The 18792-nt window shown below is 40.1% G+C and overlaps 1 protein-coding gene across 1 annotated transcript in view; it reads left to right on the forward strand.

The window, feature by feature from the left end:
- Window positions 1-35: 35 nt before the first annotated feature.
- Window positions 36-18792, forward strand: part of LOC111654436 (uncharacterized) — a 23449-nt gene continuing 4692 nt past the window's right edge. Inside the window, exons 1-42 of the mRNA XM_087173722.1 lie at window positions 36-124; window positions 360-453; window positions 1341-1383; window positions 4154-4225; window positions 4630-4764; window positions 4947-4991; window positions 5620-5736; window positions 6172-6234; window positions 6378-6413; window positions 6579-6641; window positions 6843-6878; window positions 7005-7046; window positions 7135-7218; window positions 7365-7409; window positions 7687-7758; window positions 7848-7892; window positions 7977-8030; window positions 8350-8413; window positions 9035-9139; window positions 9414-9569; window positions 9927-10016; window positions 10222-10373; window positions 10478-10550; window positions 12112-12218; window positions 12326-12509; window positions 12626-12697; window positions 12923-13030; window positions 13186-13404; window positions 13582-13746; window positions 13912-14079; window positions 14366-14509; window positions 14675-14782; window positions 14931-15109; window positions 15494-15557; window positions 15825-15899; window positions 16070-16177; window positions 16621-16728; window positions 17043-17114; window positions 17413-17541; window positions 17961-18065; window positions 18208-18363; window positions 18441-18548. Of these exons, the coding sequence (XP_087029848.1) occupies window positions 413-453; window positions 1341-1383; window positions 4154-4225; window positions 4630-4764; window positions 4947-4991; window positions 5620-5736; window positions 6172-6234; window positions 6378-6413; window positions 6579-6641; window positions 6843-6878; window positions 7005-7046; window positions 7135-7218; window positions 7365-7409; window positions 7687-7758; window positions 7848-7892; window positions 7977-8030; window positions 8350-8413; window positions 9035-9139; window positions 9414-9569; window positions 9927-10016; window positions 10222-10373; window positions 10478-10550; window positions 12112-12218; window positions 12326-12509; window positions 12626-12697; window positions 12923-13030; window positions 13186-13404; window positions 13582-13746; window positions 13912-14079; window positions 14366-14509; window positions 14675-14782; window positions 14931-15109; window positions 15494-15557; window positions 15825-15899; window positions 16070-16177; window positions 16621-16728; window positions 17043-17114; window positions 17413-17541; window positions 17961-18065; window positions 18208-18363; window positions 18441-18548 (4012 nt within the window). The 5' untranslated portion in view covers window positions 36-124; window positions 360-412. The remainder of the gene's footprint in view (window positions 125-359; window positions 454-1340; window positions 1384-4153; window positions 4226-4629; window positions 4765-4946; window positions 4992-5619; window positions 5737-6171; window positions 6235-6377; window positions 6414-6578; window positions 6642-6842; window positions 6879-7004; window positions 7047-7134; window positions 7219-7364; window positions 7410-7686; window positions 7759-7847; window positions 7893-7976; window positions 8031-8349; window positions 8414-9034; window positions 9140-9413; window positions 9570-9926; window positions 10017-10221; window positions 10374-10477; window positions 10551-12111; window positions 12219-12325; window positions 12510-12625; window positions 12698-12922; window positions 13031-13185; window positions 13405-13581; window positions 13747-13911; window positions 14080-14365; window positions 14510-14674; window positions 14783-14930; window positions 15110-15493; window positions 15558-15824; window positions 15900-16069; window positions 16178-16620; window positions 16729-17042; window positions 17115-17412; window positions 17542-17960; window positions 18066-18207; window positions 18364-18440; window positions 18549-18792) is intronic.

The following is an 18792-nucleotide window of genomic DNA, read 5'->3' on the forward strand; positions in this document are numbered from 1 at the left end:
GTCCCGGCACTAATAAACAGTAGCAGTTACTCAGTTTGGTTTTTACTGATACAGAGGCAGGAGATTATCCTGTGTGCAGCGCACCAAAGCCCTCATGAAGATTAATTTCAGCTGTTGAATTTGGGTGAGTTATGAACATTTTTGCATTATGTGCATGACGGACTGTTACCTGTAGAATACATGGTGTGAAAATTTAATGCACCAATAATTTCTTAATCGCTAGAATGATGTCATTGTTTTAAATGTAATTGTATGTACTACATTTTATCTTAAAGGAAGTTATTCTTTATGTAATGTTATGAATGGCCCATGGCTAACAGGTATCTTTGGTGTGTCATGCTTCCTTTTATCCACCACAGGGGGCAGCACTGAGGCCAACGCTCACCTGTTCAGCAGGCTGATGTGATGAAAGATGGGATCCTCATGTACTGTTGTGACTATGTCCTCTCTAAGGTGAGTCCCACTCCAACAATGTTGTTAATAATCAATAATAATAATCAATGATTAGCAATAACAGAGGTAATAAATGCACATTATCATTCTGGTATCTGTAGTAGCACCAATATCTGATGATGTATTGTGTGATATCCTAATATGTTCCCATGTAAGAAAATGCAGACCGATGCATCTTTTCAACATTTAAAATTAAATTTTGTTGTTTACAAATGATGATTTGGTAAAATTTTAAAAGAAAATTAAATTGTTGATATAGAATGACACGAGTGCTGTTGTCACAACTAATATAATAATTAAAATATGTGCTTTCCTTAGCTGCAGTACATACATGTCACTGAGCCCAGTAACAATTTAAATATTTTACTCTTTTGTAAACATTTGTAAGGTATGTATCATAAAGGTGGAAGGAATTCACATCCCCTACTTAGTTAATCTATTTACCAGAAAACTAACACACTTCAAGCTTGTTTACTGAGGTATATAACACATCTGCATATTTGCATTCCAGTATATACTACGGCGTCATCTGCAGCGTGATGACAATTCAAGTAGACAGAATTTTTGCTGTTTTCCTGCTCTACAGATGGTACATTAGTTCTGTTGCACACAAGAGCAACAAACCATAAGCTAACGTGTAGCAGTTAATTTGCCACGAGGAATTGCATTTTTGCTTTTCTTGCCATATATTCTGAGGCTTTGTAGCATGTTGACAGTAAAACAGAGTTGTTAGGTAACTAGCAAGGATTTTAGGTTGCATTGCACACAAATAGGGTTTCTCTTTGTCACATAGTTTATATGGCAGTCATTTGTGATTATGTAAAGGTATTCATTAGCGGGGGCTGAACGGAACTACAGTTAATCTGTTACTATTGTTACATTTGCAGATGGATCCTTGTACTGGTAATCTTTGTGCAGCAGCTCAATGCAGTAAGTCTTTCCTTCTAGAGCTTCTACATACACGCACCAAGTAAAAACCTTGTAATAAATCATTTCAATACGATTTAGTTGTAAATATATGATACCAATAAAACGGTGTTGGGAAGGTTTCTTTTTAAATGTAATATGTTCCAGATTACAAATCACCCCTTTTAGAAAAAACAGTTTATTGCGTTTTAGTCACTTTTCATTAGTATTAATTTAGTCTGTTGGTGCCCAGACATTTTGACAATGCAATGACCTGTCCAAATGAATTTTTAATGAGAACACAATGCTGAATTAAGTTAGTGGTTACCTATCACCTATCTGACCCATGTTGTCCACAAATATGCCAAAAGAAGGCGTTACTGCTCCTGTATGGCCAAACGATGCAAAGCAGCAGAACAAATGATATATTCTACACATAAGCTTTTTAGCAAATAGAATATATGTAACCCCTTTGTAATCACCAACATTTTGATTAGTAACTGTGATTTAATTACATTTTTTCTCAGTAATTGTAACGGATTACACTTACATTTATTTTATAATGGAATTAAGTAATCCTGTTACATGTAACTAGTTCCCAACACTGTATTTGAGTATATTGTTCTATATGCTAAGAATTATCATTACGCATGTGCTTTCCTCCCAAACCCAGACATAAGAATTATTGTAAAAATTTATTGTAATCAAAACTCTATGCCAAAAACAACAATGTACACTTTCTTTGTTCTAGAGTTTGTTTTAGATAAACTGCAGATTATCCAAATTAGAATATGTTTCTGACAAGAGATTATGACCACTTTACAATATACCCCGTGTTACACTATGTACACTGCACAAGCTAATGCAACACAATACATCAGTGCATTGTGAAGCGTATCACGTTCAGTTTCTGTCGACACTGTTCAACTATATGTATGATTTATGTAAATGTAGGATTGGGGTGGACAAAACATTAGAATATAATGCAGTTCAATAAAACATCATCACATCATCACTAACTACAGTCTCAAAACTTAGCACAGAGTTGAGTCAAGGCTTTTTTGACACAAGCTGAACTATGGTTTCAACTTGATATTGGATTCTTGTGTTAAATGCACCATGTAAAGTTCAATTTACAAGTTTAATAAGTGTGCTCTTGACATCATTGTAAACGAGGTCATGCCCTCAATGATTCTTTGATATTTAGATAAAGGTTGAATGAATGAATAATTACATCTTAATTTTTGCAAACACTGCTCCTGCTGCAGTAGCCAGGAATGTAGTTTAGGTCTGTTACAAACAGTAATCCATCAATGTGAAGCCAGGATAGTCCTAAACCTGATGCTCTCAATGCACTTTTTAGGGTCACTGAGTGCACATAGCTTTCTATAGATCAGCATACTCCAGCTTGTTTATACATCCTGTCCTTAAATTCTCCAAAAGCCCAAATTTGAAGTACTTGACTCACCTGAAAACTGTAAATATTGCTTCCTGCGTGTTAACAGAATTTGTCACCGGGTCACAGGACTTGCTTGAGGTTTTAATGGTGAATAAATATTGTACACTAGTGCTAGACAGGCATATTTGCTGGGCTGACATACTGGCGTAGTTGGTTTATTGCACATATTTGTGTCAGCTGATAAAGTAAATAAACCAGTCAGTTGGGCTATACTATATGGATACCATCAGTATGTGTGATGGAGAAAACACATATTTGTGCTTTATTAATAAACAGAAGAGTTAAACTGAAGTAATGGACATAAACATAAATAACCTTAACATCGTAGCTAGTAGTTTACCACTGCACTATGATAAATTGTTTTTAGTAGTTAAGCGTATTTTTCGCTTGGCACGCGCCAATACTTGACTGACTGAAAATAGTTTTAAGTTAACTTAATTTTTTTTTTTCTTCCAAATTTCAGAAAATAATGTTTTCATGCAAATAATTACAAGTCAACATTCACAGCCAATTCATTTTTTTTTTTTTTATTAACACTTTTCACCTTTAGAGGAGGCCTTACATGTTGCTACAGTTTATGTAGCAACTATGTCTTACTTAGCACTTTGTGTTCCCAATTTGGCTAATGCACTGAATCTTAATGGCCTGTCCAAAACATAGCCAAGTGTGTATGTTTTTTTTTTTCTGACTGATGGAGATACCCCTGAATGTTTGGACCAAAAGAGAAAGTGGGACAGCTCTATCAACAGATTTGTGACTAAACTCGATTTCACCTGCGTAGACTTTTCCAAATATTTAGTAAGCTTTGAAGAACATTCCTAAATGTTTGTGACACTGAGATCCCCACACTGTAAAACTCCCAGTACACACAGACACACACACACACAAATATCTGTGTGAATACTTTGCATCTTGAGGTGTTGATACACCGACTGCTTTTTCAGCAGGATGTCCGTGCAGTATGATAATGATGAGGCTCCCTGAGCTTTCTTTTTCATCAAGGTCAGGGCGTTCTTTATTTACCCAAGTCTATGTGAGAACACTGATTTGTTTAAAACTTTCTAATCAGGACTTCCCAGTCTCAACAGGGGAATGCGTTCATTGTCAAGGCTGATTCTCAAAACTGTTAAATATTCAGGAACGACAGAAATGCCCAAAACTATACGACCTTATCCGATGCGCCTGCCCCTACTTTGACCGCTTACTGTCATCTGCTCTGCTCAGACACACAGACACTCACACAGCCCCAGCCTGTCTGCTTCTCTTTCTCTTATGCAGTAATGGTCAGACTTTCTGCATTTAAGGCCTATGATTTGTCTCTGGTTGCCGTTCCAGGGGCGGATTGAGGGTCCATGCCAGGGAAGAGACTGCTCTGTATGTCAGTGTTTTCCTGTCAAAGGTGCACGGGTATGACCTCTTTATACTCATTTTGTTATATATTGGCAATATGTGTGTCATTAATCTGTGGGGAATGTTTTTGTTGACCTTTAATTCTGATAAAATGATCTTATATTTTCCCTGTCTTCATGCCTAGCAGGACTAGCTACAGGAAAAAAAGGAATAAAATTTAAATTTAAAAGAAAGGCTTAGATTCCATGATTTGATAGATTTGTATTTACTAACGTTTTGTAATTAATTACTGTAGTAAAATGCATTTGTGTGTGCAACATTATTGTGATGTTATTCAACTATCCAGGAGCAGTGACTAAAGTCTAAAAATTACATGATACACCAGCAGCCAAATCCTAACAGGATCACTTACAACAACAGTCTGAGTTAAGCTTTTATATACGTGAGTTTTCTCTTTCCAGGGAGCTCCAGGAAAGCGAGGGCAGCAAGGCCTCACGGGACCAATGGGACGAAGGGGACATGAGGGGCCACCTGGAGACAAGGGCAGGAGGGGAGCAGAGGGATCGCACGGCCCAGAGGGGCCCATAGGAGAACGTGTTAGTGCAATATTCATGTGCATGTTGTGTTTGTTGTGTTGTGAATATGCATGAAAATGCAACTAGTAATTAGTAATTAATAAGTCTGATTTTTTTTTTAAATAGTTGTTTTTGTTGAAATTGAATAATGTTATCCACCCTAGTAATGAGTGAATGATATCTGTATCTTTTTAACCTCTCAGGGCAACACTGGTGTTCCTGGTTTTCCTGGTAATATTGGCTCATCAGTGAGTAAACTCCTTAAATTAGTAAATTCTCCTTTACAAATCAGAAAAAGTTACACACACTGTTCACACTGACAACAATAATCCCTTTGAGGTGGATAACCCTCTGAGGGAATCACATCAATTTCCCAAACCCTGTACAGCTCACCATGGAGTTAACAATACTGTTCGTGTCACATATTTTCCCACAATCTCTGCAAATGAATTGAGAATATACCTGGGATAACAATATCAGACACTATTCCATTTGTAAATAATGTAATGTATAGTTCCCAGTTTTGTAACTGCCGAGATCATACATTCAAGATACAATACGGAAGGTTCCACACGAGATGGTGCAGTGATATGGAGCATGTGTCTGGTATGCCCTCTAGTGGACACACCAAGGTATACTGTAGATGTGGGCCTGGTTTCTATTCCCGCCCTAATGCAGCTGCCTCTTCACCACTCAAGTGTTTGTGTTTAATAAAAGCTTGAGTAGTTCAGCATAACCACTGTATAATTATGAAATTAAAAAAAAAAAGTAAAGCATTTATTTTTATCGTTCTCAACTAGATTCGTAATTGTGAATTCCCTGACTCTAATACTGTGCAATTATACTTCACCTCCATAACTGCACGATTTTGATCAGGGTTACCCTGGAGCAGGCGGCGAGCCTGGTTTGCCAGGATTGGATGGCTGTAATGGGACAAGGGGTCAACCAGGGATCCCTGGTGTTCCTGGTTTCAATGGTCTCTGTGGGCCGCCGGTGAGTAGAAGTCCCATTCTGATGTTTCTGTCTGCCATTATTCAGTCAGGAGTGAGACATTCAGATGTCGTCCTCTGGCCTTTTGACTAGGTTTACAGGTTTTAACCAAGTTATGCAGTAAAGTAAAGTAAGTAAAAGGCTAGATAATGAAGGTTATGTTCATTTTGTTGGACAGTTCTGCAGCATACAATTTAAAGACAAACAAAGCCTGATCTGATTAATCTGGATTTCTGTTAGGATGATAATGAATTATTGATAATTAAATAATCTAATTTAATTGAATAATCAAATATATACTACAAATATGACCACTGGATGTTGACAACCAAACATTGACAAGAATTTTTATATTGTCCAATACCAACTTTCTGTTGGAAACTTTATATCCATTTATAATGTCTCTAATATCAGAATATCACTGTCTCTTCTTTTCAGGGATTAATTGGACCTAAAGGAACTAAAGGAGAGCCTTTGCAAGGCGCCCTTCCGGGACTTCCTGTAGGTTCTCCTACACAAGAAAAGCTCACCTTTCACCAGCTCAAAACCCCTTGCTATTTATGCAGTTCCATAATTATTTAAAATTAACCGTGTGTAAAAGTTCTCATCTTCATGTCTCATCTTCTGTTCCTTTCATCTTACAGGGGGAGCGTGGGAGAGATGGAGAACATGGTTTACCTGTATGTGCATTAGTGCACTAGTTTTCTTTATTATTATTATATATAATATATAAAGCATGGATTAAATATTCTAAATCTTCCACTCCCTGCATGGTTAGGTCGAATGGAATTGATGTTTACTCTTTTTTTTAAACATATAATTGTGTGAAATTTTTTTATACTCAGGGAAGGAAAGGAGACATTGGACATCAAGGCTACACTGGCCCTCCTGGTCTTAATGGACCTGAGGTAAAAAAAAAAAAAAAAATCTCACTTTTTTAATTATGTAGGTTATGACTTAACTACAAGATTGTGTATTACTGTATGTTATTGCACATTACTGCACATGCACGGTATGAATTAACCACTAATAGTCATGATTTGCATCACAAGAAGAGATGCAGTGTTTTATATGTAAAAAACTGTGTGTACATGTGTGATTCCATTTAGGGCTTGGCAGGACCTAAAGGTGTCAGAGGACTACCAGTGAGTCACCTGTTTCCTAATCTTTGGCAGTGCATGCTGTAACAAATATATCATTGTATGCATACAAACATATGTCATGCACAAAACCTTACTAAACTAAACTTACTACAACTGGTTGTTGTGTAGGGAAACCCTGGAGGATCACTGGCAGGGGATAACGGTGACGATGTATGAAACCATTTTGGTCTTTGACAACTATGGGCCGAGTTTTTGCGCTGTGTGCATGTGTCTTCACCTCTTTAATTCTATATTCCAGGGTGAGCAAGGCCCACCTGGCCCCCCAGGAGTAGAAGAAGTCATAGAATTTCCTCCAGACTTTCTTCCTCCCAAAGGTTACAAGGTGAAGGCAAAGCCCTCGTTTGTATTTATGAAAGACTGCTGATTTTGTACATAGACTATTCCAACTTACTTTGTTTATAATTTAAATGTTAACTCTACCTTCTCCATACTGTATTTTTGCATTATTTTTTCCTTTCTTCTTCTCAGGGAGATAGGGGTCTTCCTGGACCATGTGGACCAAAGGGCAAAAGGGTGAGTTTTATTATAAGTCTCTTTTTAAGACTGACTGTTATGGTATCACTTATTCTTAACTGTAGGTATTTTTCTTAACCATTAGATTATTTTATAATGTTATATTTTATGTTTTGGATATATTTACTTTCATTTTCAATTTTATTGTAAAGTGCTTTGTAACCTGTTTTTGAAAGGTGCTATATAAAGTATTATTTTTATAGATGCTAATATATGTTAGCATACAGGAACGTCTGAGATAGAGAAAGGCATTTGATTAGATTTTTGGTCTTATCAGAGTGATATAGGAGACTACAACAGAGAAGAAATTAAAGGGGAGCAAGGAATCCTTGGGTTTCCTGGAAATCGGGTAGGTGACTGAAATCTGACTGCCACATGATTTTAGACAAACACGTGCATACACAAACAGTATTTTTAACGGCACTGTTTGTGCTCCAGGGTCTTTTAGGAACTCGTGGTAGAACTGGAACAACAGGACCTCAGGTATACCTGTCATATGATTAAGCCTTCCCTTGTGTTACTGTACTATGCCACTAGTTCAGGTTGAATACAGTGATACATTTTCAGGGTCTGCATGGAGAGAGGGGACTACCAGGCCTCATTGGAAGAATTGGTCCAAAGGTGAGCTTTGCAAAGACATCTAAGCAATCTGCTTAATAATTTGAATGAAACGTGTGTCAGGTGCTAACAGAAGCAAAGTTTCAGTGGAAACACGGGGGATAGACATGGATGTATATTCTCCAGCAGGATAGATGCTTGTTGGCATCTTTGCTATACAATCATTACTTGTCTACTGCCCTCTTGTGGTTGTTCAGTTGGACAGTCACATTTATTGGCCCACACCAGTGATTCCTGATCACTCTTCATCTTTAGAATTATTACGAACATCACATTTTCTGTTTAAGAATATGGTTTCTGGTTCTGTCCTTGCATTCAACAGGGCTACCAAGGAGATCCAGGTCTCCCTGGTCCCACGTACTTTCATAATGGCAGTGATGCCAGAGGTGAGACCACTGCAGAAACTACATTATCCACACTAGTTGAACTAAGTGTGACCGCTGGTAGCACTGTCCCATTCTAGATTTTTTATTTGTAATATAAAAATGAATTAAAGTCCATTCGTTTAAAACCTTGTTCTTGCTGTTTTGGCTTATAAACTGCAACATTAGTATACTGATAAAAACAAAGTTCTCTCCACTGGAAATAGCTCTACAGTCCAGTGGGGTGATTAAAGTATATTCCACCCATAATCTGTGTTTTGAGTGACAATGTCTCACTGACTGGAGGGTTGAAAGGTGGCTGTGGAATGTTTTTATTTCCAAACTGTGGTCAACTTGAATCCTCTCAGTTACCGCAGATTCAAAAAAGCATCAAAATGAATTAAACATATGAACTATGGAAACGTCTCAAACCCCTCCTGTCCAATTTTTATCTATCCGTATGTTCACAACAGTCATTTTTTCATCAAAACATTGCTTTTTATAAATCAGTTAAATGAAATGGTCTGCTACAGCATTTTGCTTGTAAATGCTCAGCCCCTCCTGTTCAGTTAGTAAATAACCATCATTCACTCGAATAATAAAGCATCTCAGACTTTTTCACAATTCTGTATCTGTATGTTTCAGGTGCTAAAGGTGAATATGGGTATCCAGGAGCGTCTGGACTCCCAGGAGACCCCGGGGAGATGGGCATGCATGGACCTCCTGGCCCATCAGGGTTAACAATACTAGGTACCAGAGTTCAGCCTTTGTCTCTGTTCTCTGTCTTTCAGGTTGCTTGTGTCTTCAAGTACTATACATCACTGGGTATATTATTCAGTCTGGTCAGGATTTGATCTATTTCTTTGCTCATGCTGGTAATCATAGTTCTGATTAGCTGTTCATTATTACCACAAAGTCACTGACACAACTCAGGACTCAAGCAGATTCTACTTGAATCATGGAAAATACAAAATGCCAATCCTACCTTATCTGAAGGGTCGCATCATCTCTCACTCCTTTCTAGTGGCGCCAGGTCTGACTGGTCCAACAGGGCCCCGAGGTCCAAAGGGCTACAAGGGCGAACCAGGGAGGTATGAAGAAATCAATCCATTCCCAGGACAAAAGGGAATTAAAGGGCTCCCCGGACCTAAAGGTGTCACAGGCCGCCCTGGTCCTCCAGGTATATCTGTTCTCACCGAGAACACAGCACATCAGAGTTTCTTATATGTTAGTTAATGTCAAAAATATAATTTCATTATATTCGTGACATGATGTTCACTTGTCAAATGTTTTTGTGCATCTTCATTTCTGTTTAGACTTACCTTGTGATTTATGTGTGTGTGTGTGTGTGTGTGTGTGTGTGTGTGTGTGTGTGTTTGTACTTGTGTGTTAATTGTATGGCAAACTTTACGGGATCTGATTAGGATGTGGAGGTGAGTTTGGGATTTTAAAGAAGTTAGCTCATACTCAATTATGCATTCAAATTACTTGCTTAATCATTTTAGTTTATGACAATATTTGTGGCTGGCTCCTGCAGATTATTACTGTGAGCCTGGTTACCCTGGCGAAGATGGTGACCCAGGATCCCAAGGACCTCCTGGACACAAAGGGCTGAGAGGAATTAAAGGTGATCTGTGACTGTTTGTGTGCATCAGCTGATCCCACAAGCAGAGATTATGTTCTTCTCTGCGCCTACTGACCTGTGGTAGAATCTGAAATCATCCTGTGGGAATTCTAGAACTCAACTCAAACAGATTTGTGATGTAGAGTTTACAGTATTTGAAAGCGATGAATCATAGTCATACATTTTCTGCCATCCATGTCTCCTACAGGTTGTGAAGGTGGATGTGAATGTACATCTGGTGGGGGAAGAATAGGGCCCCCTGGTCCACTTGGTTTTCCAGGACCTCCAGGGTTACCTGGAGCTCAAGGACTTAGGGGGGACCCAGGACTTCAAGGAGATGATGGACCAAGAGGACCACAAGTAGGCCTAAGGATAGCAGGACTCAAACTAGATAATTAATTGCCATTTCTCAAAATGTGTTTTAAAGTCTGTTCTTTTCTGTGTGACTTTGTGTTTTCTTCTAGGGCTTTCCAGGACTTGCTGGTGTAAATGGACAGAAGGGTCAGAAAGGTGACTCTTTAGTGTTGGGTGGTAAAGGTGAGCACTTGTCAGCGCCAAAACTCTAATATACACAGTGTTATTATACAAGCAGAGTTTTGTGTCATAGGCGTTTTAAATACAAGCTCTAGGGAGGATGGGATAAATCACAAGATGTTACCCCATTACATTTAGATTACATTACAGTTACTCATTTGACAGACACTTTTATCCAAAGCAACTTACAAGTGAGGAGAAACACTGAAGCTTCAATTCAGTAGAGACCTTGGTGTAAGTACTAAGTACTACATCTATTCAGTAAGTGCAAGGAGATCAGGTTAATAAATGCACTGAAATTGCATAGTAAGTGCTAGTTAGGCATGTTGGGGTGTTATAGGTGTAAGGAGAGAAGGTGCTCTCGGAAGAGATGAGTCTTGTCTTGTCAAGAGATACTTGTAGACAGAGATGGATGCACCTGCTCCGATAGCATTCGGTAGCTTATTCCACCACTGGGGAACCACAGACGAGAACAGTCTGGACTGCGTTTGCCTTGTGTGCAGGGATGGCAATGCCAGACAATATTCTTTGGAGGAACGCAGTTGCCGAGAACAAGCATAAGCCTGTATGATTGAGTTCAAATAGATGGGTGCAGACCCAGACATCATTCTGAAGGCAAGCATGAGTGACTTCAATTTGATTCGGACAGCCATGGGTAGCCAGTATAGGTCGATGAGCAGCAGAGTGACATGTGCCCTTCTGGGTGATCGAAGACCAAATGGGCTGCTGCTTGCTGGACCATCTGTAAGGGTTCCACTGTGTGTGAAGGGAAGCCCACAAGTAGGGCATTGACTGGGAGACAGATGCAACATGGGCAGTGAAGGAGAGCTCGTCATCAAACATGACACCCAGACTTCTCTTCTTGTTCTATTTTCTTTCTGCAACACTGAGATAGGTATGCAGCTTTCAGATGATGTCAGTCAACCATGGGTGAGGCATGTTAGAACTAGCAGGTTTGATAAAGAACACAGGCTATCCAGGTGTGGTCAGACTAGAGCAGAGAGACTCCATTGATACCATTGATGTATAATGAGGAAAATGTGTTAAGAGAAGGTAGAGCGGAGGAGAAGTGCAGTGGAGTGAAAGCCAAGGCGGTGGGATGGACGGCAGTTCTTCACACGAGGACGGCTACACACGAGGGCCGACACTTCCACTGTCATTTCAGCGACAGTCTATATCAAAATAGCATTTGCTTCATTGAACACAGCCGTTCCTGCATCAGGACTGATTGCATGCAGCATGCAGAAATAATGGACAGTTGACGTGCTTCCCAAGTATTAGCAAGGACTCAGTACACAGTAATATCTGTGAGTAAGATAATAAGAAGTAGTGCTTGCGTTACAACTGCAGCCTCCACCTCCTTACTCTTATGTAACCATATAGTAAACCAATCACAGTGCACTGTGTTCTGCACAGTCTTTCCAGTACAATAGTAGACTTAAATAGAAAGTAAGTTGTCACTTTGTGCTTGTGGTCAATTTAAAAATAAAGACCTTTGTTTAATAAATGTCTATGCGAAAGCATTTATAGCCTAATATCTACTGTTTCTTCTTGCTGCTGATAGGTGCCAAGGGTGACCAAGGACTGTCTGGTCAACAGGGCCCTCCTGGAGCAACAGGTAGGCCAGGACTGGATGGTCCCCCTGGCCATTCAGGAGACCCTGGACCACCAGTGAGTGTGTACACTTTAAATACCGTAGATATAATTTGTGGAAGAGATAAAACTTAAAATGTTTAATTACATGTAAAAATGTTGCCCTTTGTTACACAATTTTGCAGGGTGCTGGATATCCAGGATTACCTGGTCCCAAAGGTGACCCTGGGGTTGTTGGACCCAAAGGTTTTCCAGGGATCGTAGGCCCCACAGGTCTTGGTACTCCCGGCCCCATAGGGCCACCTGGACCTAAAGGAAATCCGGGACATACTGGCCCCCCAGGAATTCCTGGACGACCAGGCCCTCCAGGTCAGAGTCTGGATTAATTTCAGAGATTCTCAGTTGGCTTTAACATACCCTTTCCACATTAAGCCAGGTGTCATGGGCTCAAATAGCATGTTGTAGCATGTTATTTCTGTCATCAGGTGAAATTGAGGAATGCTGTCATGAAATTGAGATTGGGTCACCTGGTACTAAGGGTGAGCGAGGCATCCCAGGTAAGTTACACTTACAGGTGTTGTAATGTTATGATATCTTAAAAATATATAAACAAATCATGGCGATTGCTACATTGTTAAGTTCAGAGAAAAGTTGCATCTTACCACTTTTTTCCAGCAATTTAAACTAATAAATCATATGCCATGAAAGAAAAGGTTTATGATCCTTGAAAAACCGTCGACCCATATTGCCATTCAACTTAGTTTATATTTGGTGCTGTGTAGGGATTCCAGGTGAGCCAGGGAGAGATGGTTTTCCCGGAATTCCGGGACACCAAGGCGTTAAAGGCATGAAAGGAGATGATGGTGATTATGTAAGCCCTGGACTGCCAGGTAATGGTTCTCTAAAATGTTGTCAAATTAAAATGAGTTTTTTTTCTCCTTATTACACTACGCTTGTGGGTCATCAAGCATCCAGTTAATGATTAATTAATTATATAATTAGGAGGGTTGTTTGTATGCTTATAGGTCTCTCTTATTTGTAAAAGGACCTCCAGGTTTAAATGGGGATCCAGGGGACCATGGTCCTGTTGGGGATAGCCTGGATGGCCCTCCAGGCTCTCCTGGGTTATCAGGACTCCCAGGCAGGAAGGGTGCCCCAGGAGATGCCCTCTTTGCCAGTCAAGGTGCTATTGGCCCACCTGGCTACCTTGGGGCAGTGGGGGCAAATGGACCTCGTGGCTTTCCTGGAAACCCAGGGTCTCCAGGTAAATTTAGTTTATATTAGGTGAAGACAAACAAACCACCTGACAGATTAGGCCTTAGTTAATGTGTCCCGTATTACAGAAAAAACTGTGTAGATACAGTATACTGTAAGTACCTGGGATGTGCTATTCTCTACTGTTTATTGGAATTGTTTAACCACTGGTGCTTTGGAATCACAGGCATACAAGGCCAACCTGGACAACCAGGCCGTAAAGGAGAGCCAGGATTCAATGGTGACCCTGGTGCCACTGGTTTCCCAGGCCCACCTTGTACTATTTGTGACCTGCATGGAGTTCCAGGCCCTCCAGGACTTCGAGGAAACCCTGGACTGATGGGAGTACCAGGTGAGCATACAGCAGCAGCAGGATAAATTATGGATGTGATGCTGACGCTTCGAGTGTCCCTTAAGTCAAGACTAGTAACAGACTACAATCATGCACATTTTGCTGTGTAGCTATATAACCATCCATTAACATATTTCTCTCATCAACTTTTATAATGTGGCATAGGCTACCATGGTCAGAAGGGTTTAAAGGGACATATAGGTCCACCTGGTCATGGACAGAAGGGTCCTCGAGGTTTCTCTGGCCCTCCCGGTGTACCAGGCCCACCTGGACCAAGAGGCATCACTGGCTCTCCAGGAGATCCGGGGCTTGATGGCTGGCCAGGACCAAAAGGTGAACAAATGCTTTCCATTTTTACTTGGTCATTCAAAATCATGTAAACTCTTTTCAGCATAAAATCCAAACATATAGGTGCTTTTGTTGTTGCCTTAAGCTTAGCTTGCTTTTATTAACCCAGTCAGCTGAACCTGTACCTCTGAACACGGTACCTCCAGACCCTGACAGTGATCACATCATCGGACCACCATGTTTCCCATCACCAGCAGTGATGTTACAATGCTTTATATCTGTAAACTAGTCTGTCCTGATTCAAATGACATTTTCCTTTCAATTTATCTAGGTGAAACGGGCTACCCTGGCAGGGCTGGAGCAAGAGGTATATCAGGTCGTCCTGGACCCCCAGGGCCCAGAGGTAAACAGGGAGAGAGAGGCTTTAATGGTCAACCAGGTGACACAGGAGACCCAGGACTGCCTGGTAATAAAGGTAGGAATCTATAAATAGTGGCTAAGACTAAGGATGATTGTGGAGGGAAAAAAGATGAACCACACAACGTAGGTGCTGTTTTATTTAGGTAATTGAATTATATTTTCAGTGTACTTTATGATGCAGCCTGGCATGTATTTCATCTCAACTTTGTGATCTGTTCAGGTTCAACTGGTCTCCCAGGACTACCAGGCCAAACGAGTGTGAATTTGATAAAAGGCTCAGCGGGACTTTCAGGAAGAAAGGGACAAAAAGGCCAACAAGGACTTGCAGGCATGGAGCTGTCACTTCACTTACATATCTTTTTTGGATAGGATGATTTTTGAATTCCCACTAGTAGTGTGCCACTTCACTAGATTGACATATAGAATGCGATAACCAGTCTAAGTACTACATTTCTGATTTCTTTTGTCCCTTACAGGCTCAAAGGGCATAAGGGGAATACCCGGTGACCCAGGGCCTGATGGACAGCTTGGTCCGGAAGGGTGTAAGGGCAGCATTGGTGCTCCAGGCAGGTCAGGAATACCAGGTCCTCCTGGACACCCTGGAATCAAAGGTTTCCCTGGTCCAAGGGGAAATCCTGGGCATGGTGGAGATCCGGTACACAATTTAATGTATTAATATTTCTGTGACAAGTGTCTGTGCTCAGCTTTTTGTATCTGTCCAGTCTCTACCCAGAGACACTAAAAATAGCTGCCACTTGCATCATGTTCAATAAAACTACAAATAATGCACTCACACTATAAACAAAATTACATGCTCAACATGAGACAAGCAGCATATCATTTCTGATCTTTCTGAAAGTCTGTAATGTGTATTGCCTGACACATCATCTTTTCTCCAGCATGGATTAATTAGTTTGATAGTCCTCGATTGCCTATGCTGTCTTTCTACTCTTGAATGTAGCTTTAATGTACATAATTCATTATATGTCAGACTCAGAAGTGATGTTAAATAGTTTGAATGTGTTGATGTCTGTAATAGGGAGATCCAGGGCCTGCAGGACAAAGGGGTATACCTGGGCTACCAGGATTTCCAGGTGCCAAGGGTGAGTTATAAAACAGGATAATGTGTTTCATAAAACTGGTATATACTGTATAGCTAAATTCAAGTCAAGGGGGGAAATATACAACAGGATGTGAACCTACAGCAATATGGGATTAACAATTGGCAATTTTGTCTGGTGTATTAAAAACATTATGATATATTGTTATTATAAATGCAAAGAAAACTCCAGTGAAATGAAGTGAAATCTCTCTCAGGATTTCATACATGTTTCATTCCGTTGGACTGAACCTGTCCAAATCTGTTCCAGGGGATCCAGGACAGTCTTATGGACAACCTGGTCCACCTGGACCCAAAGGATTTCCAGGGGAAAATGGACCCAGTGGTGAGTTAAGAAAATGCCACACTGAACGGAAGAACTACTTTGAATATACTTCAAATGATGAAGAGGGACTAGAAAATCATTAAACAATGTCTTGAAGGAGGTCTCCTAGACTACATTAAGTGTATATTTAACTGGAAATATATTTATATCCACAAAATGATGTCTTCCAGCACCCAGAGGGATTCCAGGAGATCCAGGTGACCCAGGACTCAGGGGAAGGCCAGGACAGCCTGGACAACCAGGCACTCCGGGGGAACCAGGAAGACAAGGAGGACTAGGTGATTTTCAGTAAAATTTGAATCAGATAACTAATGTACTTTTAGCACTGCTAAGGTTCATCTTTGAACTTATGAATGCTGACTCATGATGAGATTCAGGAGAATAATAAGAACTTGCACTGTGTCCTGATATATCACACAGTTGTATATCATTAGAAAAATAAATAAAGTAAGTAATGGCATTGTGCGAGTAACCTGGATAATTTGCTCTCAAATCATATAGTGTAAAGCTCACTTACATTTGGATTTAGATATAAAATAAGTGTAATTCAATGGTGTTAAATAGCTCCAGGTAAGCATTTTGATTCTTACAAATTATTTACTGCTTTAGCCATTAAAACAATGACTCAGTTCTTAATCTTCTGTTTCATCCCACAAGTAATTTGAATTTTGTGCTTTAGGTATACATGTTGTTTTGTGCAATTACATGTGTGTTTCTACAGGCTTACCCGGGCCTCATGGCCCACGAGGCCTTCCAGGTTTTCCAGGTATTCCAGGTGATCATGGAGGTCTGGGACCATGCGGTCCACCTGGCCCATATGGGCCTCAAGGTACTAAAACAATATCCATTGTCTCTCCCATTATTGGATAGGCAGGGCACGCACACGTGCACACACACGCAATCACCTCACCTCACCTACCATAAGGAAAGTCAGAGACACAACTGTTAGATGTGGACAATGGATGGATAACAAAGGCTGTACTTATTTTGTTTTCCAGTAACATTTCTGAAGACACATTGAGACAAGAGAAAGCATATACTGCAATTAAAAAATATCGGTGTGTTGTGCCAAAGATAAATGTATTTGAGTACTGAAGACACCAAACAAGATGATTCTTGTGTTGTATTGTGATCTTATGTTAGGGCCCCGTGGACCACCAGGTCTGGATGGATTGAATGGGCTAAGAGGGCCAAAAGGGATGAAAGGAGGATGTGGTAAGAGGGATAAAAAAAGTTTAGCAATAGTTTTTCCTCATGTCTTTTTTGGAGCTTGTACTATTGGTGTTGATTTTTCTTCATATAGAATAAAGTAAATGTGTCTGTTTAGGACACAAAAGTTACTTTAGATAGGAATACTTAAGTTTAATGTCAACAAAATCCTATTCATTATTTATTGTTAACTTGATCCTAAAAGGTGTAAATAGTTTCATTATGTTAACTCCATGCATGAGTAAATGTGAAAACATGCTACAGTGTAATACTGTTCTTAAATGTACTCATTTATCACTTCAAGGCAAAGCTATTCATGGCCCTCCAGGACCAGATGGTTTTCCTGGGCCCAAAGGCCTGAGGGGCCGCCCAGGCCCTCCAGGAGACTATTTTACTTGGCCCAAAGGCCCAAGGGGCCTTCCTGGTGACAAAGGTATTATATTTATTATTATCAATAGTGCATCTGCTTCACCAGTCTATAAAAATGGGAGACAATACACATTTAATTAAGTCAAGTCATACCCTGGATTCACTCATACCATAGAAATTGCTTTAAAATGTAGAAATGATGAAAAACTTGAAGAAAAACTAAATACTGTTTGTCTCTGTCTACTGTTTGTTTATTTAATTCAGCTCAAACTAAGTTGTTGTATATTCACAGTACCATCGGTGTAAGTCAAATAAAAAAGCAGTAGTCTATCATGGTTTCTCAGATTGTATTATGTTTTTATTATCATTTCATGACTTCCTTTATGCTGTTTGTCATTCTTCATTTGTTGAGTGTGGCTACAGCTCCACTCCTCTATATATTCTGTGAGAGAGGGAATTAACCTTCTGTATTTCTTCCCTCAGGTCTTCCAGGTTTACCAGGGGAACCTGGTTACCCTGGCAAAGACTGCACATCTTCACCAGGACCCTGTGGAGATATAGGATATGAAGGACCTCCAGGACTCCCAGGTGTGTGTGTGTGTGACTATTTATGTTCATGTTATGTCTACATTTTTTTGTAGCCACATTTAGGAAAGAACATTGTGTGGATTTTTGTGCATGTCCTTTTCATCTGTCTGTCCACATCTGGGATTTTGTAATTGATTATTAGGTCCTCCTGGGAAACGGGGCCCTCCAGGCAGCAGCATTTTGTCCATAGGAGACCCAGGACCCAAAGGTTTCCCTGGGTTACCTGGTCGTAAGGGAGATAGGGGCTTCCCAGGACCTCCTGGACCTCAATACAAACCTGGCTTTGACGGTCCAAAAGGTAGATTACAGTGTAAGACTGCTGCCATCACTCACCATCCACTTGAATGCTCTCTAAATGTTGCTACACGTTGACAGGTGATAAAGGTCGCAGTGGTACCAGGGGTGCTCCAGGACCCAAAGGTCAGCAAGGCCTACCTGGGCCCTGGGGTCTCAAGGGACAAACTGGCCCAGCTGGAGAAACAGGTGAGTGACACTGAGGCTAAGTGATACATGGATCATTTTTTAAAAACATTTTACTTTTTCTCTTTCTTTCTGGGCTTTTCACAATAGAAGGTATCAGAAAACATGGAGAGTGGAGGGCAGGTGAAAATGTTATTTGAGCAAGATAAACATGGGTTGAGATTCTTCATATTAGATATTTATTTTACCATTAGTTTATAATTAAGTTTATAATTAACTGTAAGTAAATCATTTATTATAAGCTTAT

The sequence above is a fragment of the Seriola lalandi genome, unplaced genomic scaffold (assembly GCF_002814215.2).
Source record: "Seriola lalandi dorsalis isolate HSWRI2012SDOR001 ecotype SW California unplaced genomic scaffold, Sedor1 jcf7180002054277, whole genome shotgun sequence".
NCBI lineage: Eukaryota > Metazoa > Chordata > Actinopteri > Carangiformes > Carangidae > Seriola > Seriola lalandi.